This window comes from Malaya genurostris, chromosome 1, assembly GCF_030247185.1.
Source record: "Malaya genurostris strain Urasoe2022 chromosome 1, Malgen_1.1, whole genome shotgun sequence".
In the NCBI taxonomy this organism is placed as follows: Eukaryota; Metazoa; Arthropoda; class Insecta; order Diptera; family Culicidae; genus Malaya; species Malaya genurostris.
In genome coordinates this window covers 30,647,911-30,665,678 of record NC_080570.1, presented here as the reverse complement: position 1 = coordinate 30,665,678, position 17,768 = coordinate 30,647,911, and the positions used below count along the sequence as shown (strand labels likewise).

The window sequence follows — 17,768 nt, the reverse complement described above, 5'->3', positions numbered from 1 at the left end:
TTTGTGCAGTTTTCTAGCTATTTCTCGAATAGTTTTATATCAGTTTTTCAAGCAGCTTTCGAGTAGTTTGTAAAACTACTTCTCTAACAATTCTTTTGAACAACTTTTCGAGCTATTTTTGAGCACTTTATCGAGCAATTTATTCAAGCTATTTTTTTTAGAAGTTTTTTGAACAATTTTTTCGAGTAGTTTCTTAGAGCATCTCTTAAGTAGTTTTTGCGATCCAGTTTTCAAGCAGCTTTAGAGTTTTTGAACTGTTTTCTCTAACATTACTTTAAAGCGATATTTGAGCAATTTTGATGAGAATTTTCCGACCTTTCTAGTTTTGTCAAGCAATTTTTGCGAGTCGCTTTAGATCTGTTTTTCGAGCAGCTTTGAAGTAGTTTCTTAGAGCAGCTTTCAAGCAGTTTTTTAGAGCAGCTTTCTGAGTAGTTTTTTCGAGCAGTTATTCAGATTATTTATTTAGCTGTCTTTTTAGCAGTTCCGTACACTGTTTTGCTTTTTTGAGTATTTTTTCAAGTAGTTTTATCAAGTAGTTTTCCGCTCAGTTCTTGGAGGTGTTTTTTTGAGTAACATTCCTACCAGTATTTTGAAGCAGGTTTTCAAGCAGCTTTCGAGTAGTTGTTTAAACTGTTTTTCTAGCAGTTCGAACAACTTTTCGAACTGTTTTTTAGCAGTTTATTCGAACTATTTTTCTAGCAGTTTTTTAAGTAATTTTTTCGAGCAGTTTCTTAAAGTACCTCTTAAGCAGTTTTTTCGAGCAGTTATTCTAAGACAGCTTTCGAGCTTTCAAACTGTTTTTTAACACTTCTTTGAAGCGACATTTGAGCAATTTTGATGAGAATTTTCCGAGCTTCTTTCTAGTTTTGTCAAGCAGTTTTTTCGAGCTGCTTTAGATAAGTTTTTCGAGGAGCTTTGAAGTAGTTTCTTAGAGCAGCTTCGAAGCAGTTGCTTATGCCGTTTTCATTTTAAAAAAAAACACTGGTGGCGTGGATTGCTCTGATTTTGCACTTTCACTTTCGAGCAGAAATGCAATATTCTGACGGTGTTTCATTGCCATTTCTGCTCGAAAGTGTAAAACCAGAGCAATCAACACCATCAGTGGTTTTCAATGAAAAACGCCATTAGAGCAGCTTTCTGAGTAGTTCTTTCGAGCAGCTTTTTTGAAACTAATTCGAGCGGCTCTTTCGAAAAACTTTACAAGCAATTTTACTCAGAATTTTTTCGAGCAGTTCTTCGAGCAATTTGTCGATCAATTTTTCAAGCAGTGCTTTAGAGCAGCTTATAGCGCAGATTTCGATCAGATTTTAGACTAGTTTTTCGATTATTTTTGTTTTGTTTTTAACTGACTTTTCGAGTGGTTCTTAGAACAGTTCTAGAGAAACTTGATTGAGTAGTTTTTTGAGCAGTTGTTCAAGCTTTCATAAAAAAAATTCGAGCAGCTTTTCAAGCAGCTTTCGAGTAATTTTTGAGAATGTTTTTACAGCAGTTCTTTCGAGCAACTTCCGGAACTGTTTTGTTGAGAATATTTTCTATCAGTTTTTATGTAGTTTTTCGAGCAGCTTTCCTTAGATCAGCTAATTAAGTAGTTTTTTCGAAGTTATTTAGAGCGTCTTTTTTGAGCAACTTTTTGATCAACTGTTGATAAGTTTATCGAGCAGTTTTTCAAAGTAGTTTTTCGGGTAGTTTCGAGCAGTTTCTAAAGTAGTGTTCCGAATAGTTTTTTCGAGAAGTGTTTTGAAGATTTCCATGCAGCTTTCGAGTAGTTTTTAAAACTGTTTTGTAGCAGTTCTTTCGAGAAAAGTGGTAGTTTGTGCAGTTGTCGAGCAGCTTTTAGGATGTTTTTTTCAAGCAGTTTTTTCGAGTTTTTTTTAGCAGTCTAGTTCCGTTTTGTTTTCGAGCGACATTCTCGAGTAATTTTCCAAGCAGTGTTTTCGAGCAGCTAATAGCAGGTTTCAAACAGTTTTTTTAGCATTTTTTTCGTTTTTTTGCAGTTTCTAAGAACAGTTCTTAAGAGTAACTTGATTGAGTAATTTTTTGAACATTGTTCGAACAGCTTCTTCGATCAGTTTTTGAAGCAGGTTTTTAAGCAGCTTTAGAGTAGTTTTTATACAGTTTTTTCGAGTAATTTTGTTGACAATTTGTTTTTATAGCTGTTCTTTCAAGTGACTTTTCAGGCAATTTTTGTTGAGAATTTATTCTAGCAGTTTTTAAGTAGTTTTTCACAGTTTTCGAGCAGCTTTCAAACAGTTCCATAGAGCAGCATTTTAAGTTGTTTTTAAAAATTAGTTTATGTTTTCGAGAAGCTCTTTGAAGCAACTTCACAAGCAATTTTGTTGAGTATTTTTTCGAGCAGCTTTTCGAACTGTTTTTCCAAGCAATTTTCGGATAAGTTTTTCCAAGTGGTTTAATTTAACTAGTTTTTCAAGCTGTTTTCGAGCGACTTTTTCGAGTAATTTTTCAAGCACTGTTTTATAGTAGCTTATAGAGCAGATGTCGAGCAGTTTTTAGAGCAGTTTTTCGATCATTTTCGGTGTTTTAATTGACTTTTCGAATAGTTCTTTAGAGAAACTTGATTGTGTAGTTTTGAGAGTATTTGTCGAGAAGTCTCTCAAGCAGCTTTCAAGTAACTTTTCGAGCAGTTTTTTAGATAAGTTTTTTGAAACAGTTTTCGAGTAGTTTTTCAAACTGTTTTTTTAGCGGTTCTTTCGAGTAATTTTGTTAAGAATTTTTTGAGTAGTTTTTAGGTAGTTTTTCGATCAGTTTTCAAACAATTCCTTAGGACAGATTTATAAGCAGGGTTTTCAAGCAGCTTTTGAGTAGTTTTTTAAACTGTTACCGAACAGTTACTTCGAGAAACTCCACGATCAATTTAGTTGAAAAGTGTTTCGAGCTGTCTTTTCAAGTAGTTTTTTCAACAGGGTTTTTTTTAGCAGTTTTCCAATCACATTTTCGATAAATTTTTTCAAGTAGTCTTTCGTATAAGTTTTTCAAACTGTTTTTTCAAGCAGTTTTTCGAACAGTTTTTGGAATTTTCAAGCAATTTTTCCGAGTATTTTTTCGAGCACATTTCGAGCAGTTTTTGAAGCATTTTTTTTCGGTATTTTTAGTGGTTTTTCGAGCAGTTTTTTAACAGTTCCTTAAAGTAGCTAGTTATTGAGAAGTTTTTCGATTAGGTTTTTCGAGCAGCTTTTCCAGTCAGGTTTTTGAGCAGTTTTCTCCAGCTGCTGGTGTCGTTTTATCATGTTTGATTTTATAAAAAGATATGTTGACCAATATCGAGATCTGGAATTTGCTTCAGTTCGATTGAGGTTTTTTTGAACGCTAGAGGAATAAATCAAAAGTCGTTGAAAAGCAGTGTCTTCATAACAACATCGTTTAATTGGTTAAGTTTGCGCATTTGTACGGTTCTTCAAGTGGAATCATTTGAAAATTTTGAAAAACATACTGGAATCAGAACTGAAAATTATTTATTGCTTGGAACAGAATCTTGGGTGTTGCAAAAGTAACAGAGAAAGAAAATGATTTTTCAAACACGAAAATTAATTTTTCACATAGACAAATGATGTTGAAATAAATTTATAAATGACTGTCGCCCATAAGATACGTGCAGTGTTGGACGTTGTTCCATACGAGACTTTGAAAAATTTGAGACAGATTTAACCGTGGTTTTAATGACAACACGCAAAGAATTATGTATTTCATCCAATTTGTAAAGTTTGCCTTTTGCTATCGCTTAAACTCTAGGGAATTGACAGGAAATTTCAAAAAGTTTCAAAATACATGGAAAAAGGTCAAAAGCATCACCATCACGCTATCTCGTGATAAACATGTTGATTGGGTTTCTCGGTACCGATATCAAAACTTTCCGGCGAATAAAACTTTTGTTTTTGCTGTTTCATCCCTATGGTGGGCGCACATCGGACACCGGTTCGATGATACATCAATAAAATGAATGAAGGATTTCCTGCTCTAGTCAGACCGGATAACTGTTTTCCAATATGCAAACAAGAGGAAAATCGCTGTAAAAATTGTTTTGATAAATTCCGTATTGTACATATGATCAACCAATAGTGGGTGGGAGCGAATTTGCAGATCACTCGGGAACGACAAAAGGTAGCTAATCCATTTCAATCAAAAAATAAATTCTAATATCTTTTTAGCATTTTACCAAGTTACTGTAGTGTTATAGAAAGTTAAACTAAACAAATCCTTTTCACTCTTCGTTTCATTACAGAACACCGTAGATAAGCTAGTTCAGCGAGCAAATGCTTCCCTTCTGATCGGAACCTCGTCATGGAAGGAACAATTTGTTGAAGCAGTGACCGTCAGTGCAGGTGAGTATTTTCTTTCGTTCTCGGTGAAGAACACGAATTTATAATTCAGTTCGTTCGGTAAAATTCATTCGGAATCGGTTGTATCACTGGAGTCCGCTTTGTTTCGGATTTCATGCTAAATTCCACATGGAATACTGAATAAAAACGGCGGGTGGGTAATGTCAGAGACATAACTGAATGTCGTGAATACGATTAAAATTGGCACGCTTCCTTCACACTTCCGAATATCAGTTAGTTGATCGATTGTGTGAATTGTGCAAGCTTTCCCTTTCTTCACTACTAGAATTTGAAACGATGCACTTAAACTTAAGTACGGTTTAGATAGAACAAACATTCTGACATACAATTAAATATTACGAAGTGATTTGTATATTTTTATAGATTTTATATTAAAAGAAACTATCAAAATGCGGGATTCATTTCTGGCATTCAAAAGGGCCAAATTGTGGAAATCTCTACGATATTAAACACTGTTCGGAGCCTTTTACTCAAACGTAAAGCTGTCAAATGCTGGTTTTATTTGCACTTGTTAAGTGCGACTTTCACTCTGTTAAACCTGTAGCAAAATCATGTTTATACGTTAGATACAAAAAGAGTAAACTGAGTCATATTCACGACGCCCACTCGGATTTGATTCGGAATCCATTTCGAACTGACAGACAGAAAATGCACTGAAGAGCGCGACGATTTTGACGGATATCTACCAAAACATGGTTTTCAGCTCATATAAAAATTATATAAGAATGATGCTTATATAAAAATTCTGCAGATTTACAAACCAATCTGCAGACCTGGCATCACTGTTAGTGTGTAATACACGCTTTTTGAACATAGCTAATAGTTCGAGTTGCGTGTACTCAAATTCATAAACTGGAACAATATGCCAGAATTTGAGTAAAATTTACTCAGGACATGAGTTCTTTCGCATTTATTCATACATTCGAGTAAGCGTTGAGTTTTCAAACATTTGAGTAAAAAAAAAAAAACAAAGTTTATTAGAATACGTCGTTTTTCATTGCCGTTTCTAGACCCGTTTTTTGAAACCATGAATCATCAATTTCAATTTTCAATAGAAATTGTGTGGTTTCTATTATGCTAAGTGAGAAGTCCAACGTAGGAATATCAAAATCGTTCAATTTTGACTCCAAGCCGACCAAAAGGATTTGGATAACTTTTTTCCCATTTGAAGAAAAGAAGAATAACTTTGTGTATAAACATTAACGAAGAATATTTTGTGTGCAAGGACCACAAATTTTGAGTTAAACTAGCTCAAATTTTAAAAAAAATTCTTATTTTAAGTTACAGATTCGTCTCTTAATTAAAAAAATGAGTAGATAAGTGGTAATTCAAGTTCAGAGTACGTGCACTTTTTATAAATTTGAGTGGTGTGTCACTCAATTTTGAGTTATGTTCAATGAGAGTGTGGAACGGTTTGCCGTTGCTTTTTTTCTCAAAAATATGTGAAAATGGGTTGTTTTCTACATATAAAAAGTTCAAGTATTCTACAGATAAGTAGTGTGAAACTAGCTCAACCGCTGGTCGCGTGCAACCGTAGTAGGCTCAAGAGGGATTAGCGAATAAACGTCGGTCCGGGAGAACCTCCTTCGTCGGGGAGCTCTTCGTCGGAGTAGTCTAGATCTTTCGTCGTGGACTAGACGAGTAGTACGTAAAACTGTTACGATCGTCGGGGCGCCAGTGAACCGGGAGCTATCCTCCAACCGGAATCACTGGATCGACCCAGGCATCCTCTCGGTCGGGCGTTGACGAGTATCGAAAGCGTCGGTTTCGGGAGAGCCTCCTTCGTCGGAGAACTCTCCGTTGGTGTAGGCTAAATCCTTCGGCGGGGACTAGTCGAGTAGTCGCCACAACACCGATTCGAGTCGTCGAGGCGCCAGCGAACCGGATGCCATGCTCCAACCGGAATCGCCGAAACGACCCCGGCACTCCTTCGGGTGTCCCGTGTGGTGTAAGAGAGAACTCGGTGTCGGGAGAATCTCCTTCACCGGCGAACTCTCCGTCGGAGTATTCTAGATCCTTTGTCGGGGACTGGATGAGTAGATCGTCGCGTGGTACCGTTAGGATCGTCTGAGCGCCAGTGAACCGGAAGTCACGCTCAAACCGGAATCATTGGATCGACTTAGGCATCTTTTCGGTCGGGTCGTAGACGTGTACCGTAAGCGTCGGGTCGGGAGGACTTCCCTCGTCGGGGAACCCTCCGTCGGTGTAGACTAGATCTTTTGGCGGAGACTAGTCGGGTAGTTCCGCGACGTAGCATCAGTTTTGGGTCGTCGAGGCGCCAGTGAACCGGAAATTACCCTCCAACCGGCATCTCTGGACAGACCTCGTCATCCAACTGGTCGATCCCTCGAGAGCAGGATGCTGATCCCCATGAAAATAAATGGTGCGCGTTTCTATGTTTTAAACCCGCCAAATGAATGTCCCGAATCGGCCTTTCTGTTTAACTACAATACTATTATTTTCAACATTTTTTATTTTATCATTGTTCAATTTTTAATCTTTGCAATCGAAAATCTATAAAAATTTGTATTTCTGGCCAATAATCTGTACTTAGCATATACCGAATGTTGGTCACAAATTTATCTGAAAAATCTATAAAATACAGATTAATCTGTATTTTATAGATTTTTCACCCTGTGAACCCTGTGCCGGACATACCTTATGATAAAAAAAAGAACCGGAATTTTCATTTTAAAATTCCCGCGCTTGTCCAATCGGTAAACTTTTATTCTCTCAACGTTGGCAACACTTTTATACACATTCTGTCAAATTTTGACGCATATCGTACGATTAGTTTTTGTTTGGCGTCTATACAAAGAAGTTGAAAAATTTTCGTGTGGCGATTTTTATAATGGAAGAAAATTTAAAACAACGGCTCGCCTTCGAAGCGCCATTCGGTCGATTGTTGTGCGATTTCGACGTCATATTCATAGATCCACACCTCATCACCACTATTGACGAATCCAACTAACTCTTCTAACTAAATAATTTCAATTTGAAAAATTCGCTAGTTTTTCATATGTTTTTCCCATGAATCGAATACTAACATGCAACATGTAAAAATCGAGTAAAACAACTCCATTATTTGTGGTTCAGTGGCCTCCTGCGGTATTGAAAATTGATTAAAGTTGTGATTAAGATTGCTTTATTTTGATCAGTTCTTCAACTTATATAGTCTATTCTCTCCTAGCCTAGCTAATTAGTTTTTACAATTGGGATCACTGAGAATCCGGGAGGAGGAGTTAGAACGCTCAATGTAAATATGGCTTAGCCAATGGGACTCGTTGTATCGTGTCGGCCATTGTATATTTCGTGGGTAAGAGAGTGAGTAAAGCTTCTTGATGAGCGTGAGCGGGTGTGATACGGAGAGGAGAGGGCGATAGCATGTTGGGTTATTCTCGTGAGTGTCGGTTTGAGTTAGTGTGTGTTCTTGAGTTGCTGTTATTCTAGGTCATGTTGACTTGTATCGATTGTGGGACATGAGGGACGTGAATAAGAGGGAAGTGACACAGGCTGTTGTGTTTTTGTTTGGCTGTTACTTCGATGACATAACGATTTGAAACTTGATGCTTCCTTGTTTCTGTAGTCGAATTTTATGACCACTGCGTTTTTTTCGTTGGGTCACCGGAACGTGCAAGTGTTGATATTTTAGTTGCCTTCATTAAGGTAATGTTTTTATTTTATGTAGGTTTCTAGGTGCTTTTACGGGTTTTTGTTTAGTGCGTGTGGTCTGGGGTGTGTGAAAGATTTAGTCTTAAATATTCATATTACATGGTCTGGAATGTGTGAGGAGATTTAGTGTTAAAGGCACATATTACAGTATGTTCCATGGATATTTTTGGAGAAATCGTAAAATGACACATCATATTCGAAGAAGTGAGGTTAAGTGGTCTTTACAGCTCTGGGAAATTCTTAGTTTTTATTATAAGATCTAGAGATTAATTAATGCATTATGCTCGAAATTGATTCCACTCGACTTGCAAATCATCAAATTATTCCAATTATTTTGGAAAATCTGTTCTAAAACACCTATCAGCATAATAATGTTGTTGTAATCTTGTAAGGTACAAACAACTGCGACAACTAGCTTGGAAGAACAGAACAACCAGACAATCGAAATTTGATAATAGGTTAAGGGAATAATATACCAACAAAACGCATACGGTTATAATTTTCCAATAGTTCAGTCCTATTCGATATCGTGTCATTGTGGTTATGTCCCTGACATGACAAACCACCAGTTTTCAAATTTAAATTTCAATTATCGTCCGAATATTGAAATCAGTTTAATTTATTCTCTATTTAACCTTTACAGGAGACGACGACGGTGACAACGAAGGCGAGGACGCACCAACCCCCAGCTGTTCGGATTACATAATGCATTTCCTAACCGTATTTTGGAAGCTTATCTTTGCCTTTATTCCACCGACAGGTAAGAGTCAGAATAATCATATTTTTTACCATCAACTAAAGTCGCTAGGTAGAGTGGAAAGTAATTCGACAATTGAAATTGACGACTATTGTCACCACGGTACTATTGCAAATTCCGATTCGTGCCGGGGATTTTAATCTATCCAAATGAGTTATGTAAATTTCCAGAATCCAGCATATGCAGATTCAAAACATTTACCGTCCCCAGTTTGAATCACTAGTTTTATTGTTAACCTCTCACCAACATCGATGAGGTCACGGGAAACCTACTGTGCCAAAACGATCTAACTGTCAAATTCAAAAACCAACATAAATAATCATCAATAGCAGAATCAGTTCCTATATGGAAACAGACCGCACTCGCTGCAGCAGGATAAAATGAAACTCGGTACTAATCAATAAATTTCCATTCGAAAATCGCAGTAAACTTCGGAATATGAACAGCTATTATCTACCCTGGATAACCATCGCCTCCACCCCCACTGTGTCTTCGATTCACTTGCCGCAAATGTGCTAACCAATGTCAGCTGATTTATTCCATATGCTGTGTCATATCCGGTGGAAAGAGAATGGACCCATGCAGCAGCGATTCGCAATAAATAGTTCAGACACAGTAAGCTGGAAAAGCATTCCTAGTTACTAAGTGGACTCCAGCGAATTGGATGCATTAAATTTCTTTCGATATGGAACTCAAGATTGTCGATTGTTTTACGTACGATGTGCTGAGGAATGAAGCAGTTCATTTCGGAAATTCCATCGTAGAGAAAAAAATTTCAACAGCATACAGTTAAGAGACAAAGGAACTAGAACGCAAGTTTTCCCTCCATGACTTATAATCGATGTCATCGATCGCCTGTTCCGAACTTTTTTGCATCTGAAATGGCGAACGATTGACTATTCCTACCACAAGTACAATTTGCGTGTCAAACAATACGATTGTTTTCTTTAAAATTTTTGTGCTGCTTCGTTCTTCGTCCGTTCGTCCTATTTCGGGTCAAAACGGAAAAATTTTGTTCAAAAACAGTTCTATAGTTAATATAGTCTCTTCAACCTCAAACGTTGGTTTGACTTTTGGCCAGATGATAGATGGATTTTTTTTTGCCTTCCTAATGTCGATGCACAGCTTATAAGCTGATATCATCAATGAAACATGATTGCATCATGGTTCCTTGTTCTTAGTTATTCACAAACTCCTATTCTTGCATGCATACCTGTGCTAACGTACCTCGCAAGCCATCATACGTTTCCACCAAGAATTCATCCTCCTTCCCCATTTCGACCCACATCGAACCTTGGCGTGGCCATTTTACTCTTCCATCAATGATTGCTCGGTGGAAAGTTTCCCGAATATGTGGAATATTTTATATTCGGCACCTACTTTCTCGCCAACTTTGCAGCTAGATTGCTTTGAACGTGCACAAAATGAGCCTGCAGTATGCGGGAAGCGTTCCCATCAGGCAAGTCTGCTTCCAGCACAGAAAACGAACGTCTAACTTAAAATAATAATCTGATTTGTTTTCAGTAACGGCCAATCCACAGAAATAACACAGACACAACTAATAATTTTATAAAAGGTTCTCCTTCCCACTTGAATGTCTGTTGTCTGTGTCGTTAGTCCTTGGTTTAATGTCACGGAAAAGATATTACACATCGCCGAAAACGTTGCCGTGTGGTTAACATATCTATGACCAAAGACATCATAGTACCAAGACAGTCATCTCTCCGATTTTATAATCAAATTATATGCGACATACTTTCTGGTGAACATGACGTACTTGAAAATCATGGTCAAACGTATGTGCATGTGAATGATACATTTGACATTACAACGTTAAATTTGATGCCATGCGGAGCCGTTGTTGGATTGCTTTTGACACGTGATATGTCGGTTGCTTTATTTTATGAATATTGATACAACGTTATCGGCTAACCGACAGACAGGACAGGACTGCTCCAGGGTATTTTGATGCCATAATCAGTTGTTTAAGTTCACTATTGATTACGTTTTTATCTTATACATCTCATGTTCATGACCTAGCGGAGCAAGAAGTCACTTATCGGATTAATTTATCAGGATACGGGTGTGTCATTTAATGGAGAACTTTCCCTGGAGGTGATTATTTTCCTTGAATCTGCCCCATTCCAAAATCGTCAGTACTTCTTTCAGAGCACTCGAAACTTCATGCACAATATGCATTATCCTTCCTCGAGCTATAAAATCTTATCCTGACTTGAATCTTGATGGGGTCTAATTTTGAATAGAAAGATCTTCACCCATAGATTTCACTCGTTTCCATTCTAAGCGCTTCTCCAAGCTTCCCATTTATGAAAGTCATTGAACAGAACGAGATCTACTCCCAATAACTTACATTGACAGGTAAAATGAAGTCCCACTAGAAATCACTATCAAAATTTGCATTGAACACAAAATAGTAACAAAAAAGTGCAAACTTCAATCGAGCTGCAAAAAAAAATACCTGTAAAAAGACCCTGTTATAATCCGAGACACGCGAAGAGAAAATCCGTCAAACTCTAAGACTAAGTGTCTCGGATTATAACAGGGTCTTTTTACAGGGATTTTATTTTGCAGCTCGATTGAAGTTTGCACTTTTTTGTTACTATTTTGTGTTTAATGCAAATTGGGATTGTGATTTCTAGTGGGACTTCATTTTACCTGTCAATGTAAGTTATTGGGAGTAGATCTCGTTCTGTTCAATGACTTTCATAAATGGGAAGCTTGGAGAAGCGCTTAGAATGGAAACGAGTGAAATCTATGGGTGAAGATCTTTCTATTCAAAATTATACCCCATCAAGATTCAAGTTAGGATAAGATTTTATAGCTCGAGGAAGGATAATGCATATTGTGCATGAAGTTTCGAGTGCTCTGAAAGAAGTACTGACGATTTTGGAATGGGGCAGTTTCAAGGAGAATAATCACAAGAAAAATAATAACTAGGTGGAATGGAAAAAAGTCAGATGGTTTTACTAAATGTTCCATCGAATACGTTGAGGTGGAAAAAGTTGACAACAATATGCCTGAGACTTATGCGAATAACGAATCTGTTTTTGAAAACCAATATTACAATATAAACATCTTTAATAAAGCGATTTGTTACGATTTTTCCTTTGAAGACAGGAGAGGATAGAAAATCACGCAAAAAAAATCAACTGCAGAAGTATACTCAATTAATTGTTTTTAAACGTTAATAATTAATAAACAGAAATGCATTCATCCAAACATTTTTCACGTTTATTTCAAATCAAAAGCCGAACCCAAAAATTTAAATTAAATTAATTTTTTTTCTCAGCATAAAACATTATTTAAAAATCTGTAAATATGGCAACACTGATAGACGATGGGTAAACAGGTACACTCTTACCAGCGGCTATCTAATTTTGGGTCAAAACCTACCCAAAATCAACTAAAGTACATCTCCCCAATTTAAAGTAACGAGTGATGACCTCAAAATGTAGGTATATGTAAGTATACCCAAAGCGTTATGTTATTACAAAGCACGCTACCCATTTTTTACGAACAAGTCAAACCTAATTTTGGGTAGCTTATAGAAGACCTCGACAATGAGTTATTTCTCCTAAAAAATAGGTAAAAATGATTTACAGTGCAGGGCTTCAAAGTGCACGGAAAATAAAAACTACCTATTATTTAACTTCTTTTTACTTAATTTTGGGTCCCTTGAATTTTTTCTTTCATTCGCTCCTTCCATTGTTATCAGAATACAAAGTGCAAAACCACCCAACAGCGAAAGTTTCGTTCAATAAGCTAAAATCGAGTAAACCGCATCAACCTGAGAACTGGAGAATAAATATAACTTATCATGAGTACTCATATTTAAGTATTTTTTTGCTTTATGGAAACTACCTAGAGTCACTTTACCTGAAATTAAGTTATTGAACTGAACCCACAAATTGAGAGGAATATACTTGAAATTAGGCTGTTTTTCGGTTCCGTGTGTGAACCATTTCGCAAATTAACTAGTAGCACAGACTAACAGACATGACAGTATGAGTAAATTCTTATAAAAATAATTTTTCGTGATGCACTAGTTCCACCTATATTGTACTGCGCGAGCTATTTACTATCTGTACACCCCTTGTGTTACGTAAAAGTTTTTTTACTAGTTGGTTTCCCCTCGTTTGTCAACACCGATCAGCTGCTAGCAGGGATGCCTGATTTCATCAAAATATTTGAAAATGAATCGTCACAATAAATTATTGGATTACGTTGATAATATATTTAACTTTTTCGCGATGTTAGAAGGTAACCATTTATTTTTCTCAACGTTGCTCATCTAGATTATTTTTTATTGTGTTGGTAAGTTTCACCCGAAATTAAGTGGCGGCAGACAAGAAGCAAGTAAATATTGTAACAAAACGGGTTCGATTTTGTATTGCGTTGGAGGATGAGAAGTAGCACAATTATGTATATAGTTTTGGCAATATGTATTAAATCTGTATCCTGCATGAAATTCGCATGGACGTATACAAATCAATACATTACAGGTAATTCTGTATGAATGGCAACTCTGTTGGTGAATGGAAAAAATAAACACAGTCTAAATGACAGGTAGGATGTTTTTGATAGGGTAACGTGGCGCCATCATGACACATGTGAGTACTGTCCCAAATAAAGAAATATTCGAAATGACCGTTAAAATGATTGAAGAATCTAATTTGAGTGTCCTGTCTGTTAGTCTGTGCTAGTAGTATTTTTGACGAGAACTTGACTTTTCAATAGTTTTTTTTATCGAGTTGTTAAATTTTACTTAAATTACGATTCTGAATTTGAGTGTAAGCAAAGTTTCGAAAAAAAAATTTACTTCGTTTGACACAGTTGTGTTTGAATATTCCCTTTAGCGGATAGTACAAAACAATGATTACATGATTTTTAAAAAAGATTTGAAACTTGAACTATTTTGCAAGGTGTTTTTCGTTGTCTAAGAAAAACTATTCATCAGACAAAAACAACAACTTGACTGTTGACAGATTTTAACTAAAAGTTTAAAGTTAACGTTGAAATGTGAGAAGGTAATGTCGATTCGAATTTGTTGTGTGGAAGTTTTTTTTTCGGGAATGGAAATCCCATAGCCTACTATTGAACTCTGCTTGGGTCCGACTATCGGTTCCGGAGTAACGGAGTTAAATGTGCAAAAAAAAAAAATGCCGAAATTCATGCCACAAAACGTTATTTTTTCTAGATCCAACTTCCAGTTTTGGAATTACAAGAGCATTTTCCAATAAATGTCGCTGAAAAAAAGCGAGCAATATTCTTTCCACAAATCGTACAGCTCTTGAACTGTGCAGTTCTGGTTAGTTTGATTTCGGATATACAGGGTTACGCGAAGGAATCTGACACATTTTGTTCTCCGGTTACACTGGAACCAAACAAGAGAGGGAGAAACCGAACACGGCATCGGAAAGTAGAAGAATGAAGGCTTATTTTGGTCTAGTAGTTTTCCTTCATGGAGCACTAGAGTGTCGCTCATCACGTTTTTTTTAATTTATAACCCGTTTTTGAAGAATCAGTCGTACGTTACAACTGTTCGTGAGTTTAAAAAACATTTTAAATTAAAGCCGAAAATGCAGGTGCAATTGCGTAATACTGTGAAGCTGTGGGTGAAACATTTTGTAAAAACAGGTTCTGTGACCAAAATAAAACGTCCAGGTTAAGTGGTGTGCGGTCTCGGAGTGAGAAATTATCACATGTTTGAAAACCATTTTTTTACCCGAATCGAAATGGAAGCGTAGTCTCAGTCGTACGTGGTTTCAGTAGGATGGAATAACGTGCCACACTTCGCGAGAAACGTTGACAGTGCAACACTGTGCAATTTATTCCGAAACGGTTCGAAAATTGCCTAACAAGTAATGGAAAACATTTGTCGAATATATGTTTTTTTTTTTTAAATAAACGATTGTAAACCTTCGTTCTTATACTTTTTATTGCTGGTTAGTTGTTTCGTCTGGCACTTCGGAACTTTCGACAATTTACATAACAAATGTGACAGTTTCCTTCGCGCAACCATGTCCTAGATCTCGATTCCGGAAGTACTGGAAACAGTCATCAAAAACTCATTTTCTCAGATACGGCTTAATCGATTTTCACTACGGTTACGCTCAAGTGAAAGGTCTTATTGTCCCATAAGCTACTATTGAATTTTATCCGGATCGAACTTCCGGTTCTGGCTGACGGGTGTTTAAAATTTGCAATCGACATTTAGAGCGACGATTGTATTTTTTTTATAAATCTGGGTCCAAAATGCTTCAATCTTAAGGCACTTTTCCGTATGAGTCGCACCGTTGATTGTTCCAAAGCATGGATGAAATGTGCACACATTCACAAATCACACGCCAGATCAGGAACTTCTTTGAAAATTTGAATGATTTCTTCTTTCGAGCATCCTTCAGAATGTTGAACTTAGACTTAGTGATGAAGTATACTTGCTCGGGTAGTTGACAGTAGTCAGCCTGAAGGTATGTTTCGTCATCCAAAATGATTGTACACTGTTTAACAAAGCGTTGGAAACAACTTAAACTGAATATAATAAAGTTAGTTCCAAAATCACCCAACAATGGTTAATAAAAGTCATTTTCATTGACTCAAAATAGACTAAAATGACAAGATATTAATGTCACTCTCAGCTTCGCTTGCAAACTAGGAGAACGAAATCCATATTTAGTCAATGACATAAGCGAAACAGTAGTTTCAAAATTGTGATCTTTCTTCCATTTGCCCTTTCAGTCATTTGTTGTTTTCAATGAAAATCTCATAGTATGCAGTGTCGGTATTCAACCGAAGCTATGAGAATCGAAAATGACAGAAAAAGGTTTCACAAAGAGTTTTACCTGTTAGTGCTCGAATTTGTAGTAGTTTTGGTTTCCAAAGAGGTTCTGGGATGTAATTACTTCTATTTATCATATCTTAGACACTCTTTATAGGCAAGCGTCGCAATTTTTCAATACATCGATGAAAGAATAAGAATTGGAATTTTACTGATGCTCCCTGCAGACGTTAGTTTGGTTTCGTCTTGTCATAGAGGAACGTGTGACGTTGGCAATCATACTCTCTCATATTTTCAATGAAAAGCGAAAATGCTTCGTCGCTCTTCGTTTGTTCTGGTGTCGGTCATTTACGAATGAGCCAGGAAAATATTGAAAATGAGATTGTTGGAATAGTTTCTTTCATTGAAAATGCGTGACAATTTTAAGCTCTGATTATTAGGGTCTAACTGTAAATACTACTGATGGAATGAATGAATTTTATTTGTTTTTTTTTTGTCAATCGAATCTGCAAGTTTGCACTCACCTTAAATTTGAATTTATTTACGTAAAAATCAATTTGTTGATTTTATGCATTATTTAAGCTTTTCAACTGTAATGGCAACGAATTGAAAAATTCGCTAAAAAAAACACGTACAAATGATGAAAAAACAGAATATACTCTCGCCTGTACGTGAAATTGATCAGTGATCGGAATATGGAACAAAACGATACAAATCGCAGCTATATAACACAATTAAGATTTTATTACACATCAATAACCCAAACCATGTGCTCGCCAGAAAAAAAAACCTGTGTCCTATAAAAAAGCAGCGCGTTTACAAGCCCGACAGTAAAATCCGCAAACAACATGGGAAAAGTAGGCGTAGTTTTTTTGTTGCTAGCGGCAGCAGTGCCACAGATTATCGGTAAAGCTAAAAATTTAAATGCAATTAATAGCTTCACTGGTCAGTTTCCCGGAACAGCTAGGCTAGTGCCTGGCTCAGATGGACCAACTTTGAGTCATGTATCCAATACGCATCGAAGCGAATACCGCTCCGGAAGACGGACACGGGCTCGGTTTCAGCAAAGGCGAGAACCCCCGACCCGGTTCCGACGATCATCGGAAGTTACAGTAGAACCAAAGCTCGTTTCATCTCGATTCGTTCCTGTGCAGTCGATGGCTGATCCAGGCATTGACCAATCCGGCCGTGCCGTTCGGGCGGTAGTAGTTGAGGGAATTCCACGGGTCGTAGGACGTACAGCGGTCGAACAGGTAGCCAGATTTGCTCCGAGGGATGACAAGAGCAAACGCAATGCTGCAGCAAATGCCGATTTTGGAATTTTACAGTTTTCCGATGAGAAAAAAAATCAAAATTAATGTAATCATGAATAATAAACTGCGTTATTGGCAAATTGTCGCAAAGCTGATTTACCGGTAGCGACACCTGCCAATGAAAAATGGAACCAAGAAAAGGAGGATTCTTTCGAAAATTTTCATATCGACAGTAGTGATTTGCAACATTTTTATCGTTTATTCAAGAGTACAAATATATATTAGCAATAGAAGTACACTCGGAGTAGAAGAAAATCGATTTCAAAGTGATTACTACTACTTTTTTTTAGTGTAAACTACGATTAAACCTGGAAAATCTTCAGAAATGTGTGAAATTGGGTAAGGTTAGGTTTTTTCGGATCAACATTTTTTCAAAGAGTAACCAGTGTAACTTTGATTTCTCGAGGACTAGAATGTATAGCGATCGAGTACTATTTATATCGGATACTTTATTTGTTATTTCCAGACATTTGAAAAATGGTATCAAACCAAGTTTAATGCTCTATTCTGAATAAACGGTAGATTTCGCACAATGAACTAAGATCAACATTACCGCCTCAAAGTAAAAACTTTTTCTTCAACTTCTACTATGATTTTTCAAATGAATTTGCCCGTTTTCATAAGAAATCGTTAAAAAGGTGGAGTTATTAGAAATTTTCCTACCGATTTGACAGCTCTTGCTGAAAGTATCATTTCTTAACAAGCAGCTGGTGCTGTGAATTGGCATATCGTCTCAAAACTGAAATGTAGAGGCGCTGCTTGTTTAGAGATGATACTTTCAGCAAGAGCTGTCAAATCGGTAGGAACCTTCTCAACGATTTGCTATGAAAACGGGCAAATCCATAGTAGAAGTTGAAGACAAAGTTGTTACT

General features: G+C 36.7%; 1 protein-coding gene across 8 annotated transcripts in view; it reads left to right on the top strand.

Moving 5' to 3' along the window:
• Nucleotides 1–17,768, top strand: part of LOC131435824 (sodium/calcium exchanger 1) — a 367,945-nt gene that overhangs the window by 335,903 nt on the left and 14,274 nt on the right. For all 8 annotated transcript variants that reach the window (XM_058604051.1, XM_058604067.1, XM_058604058.1 and 5 more), the window contains 2 exons: nucleotides 4,238–4,337; nucleotides 8,671–8,787. In XM_058604051.1, the coding sequence (XP_058460034.1) occupies nucleotides 4,238–4,337; nucleotides 8,671–8,787 (217 nt within the window). The remainder of the gene's footprint in view (nucleotides 1–4,237; nucleotides 4,338–8,670; nucleotides 8,788–17,768) is intronic.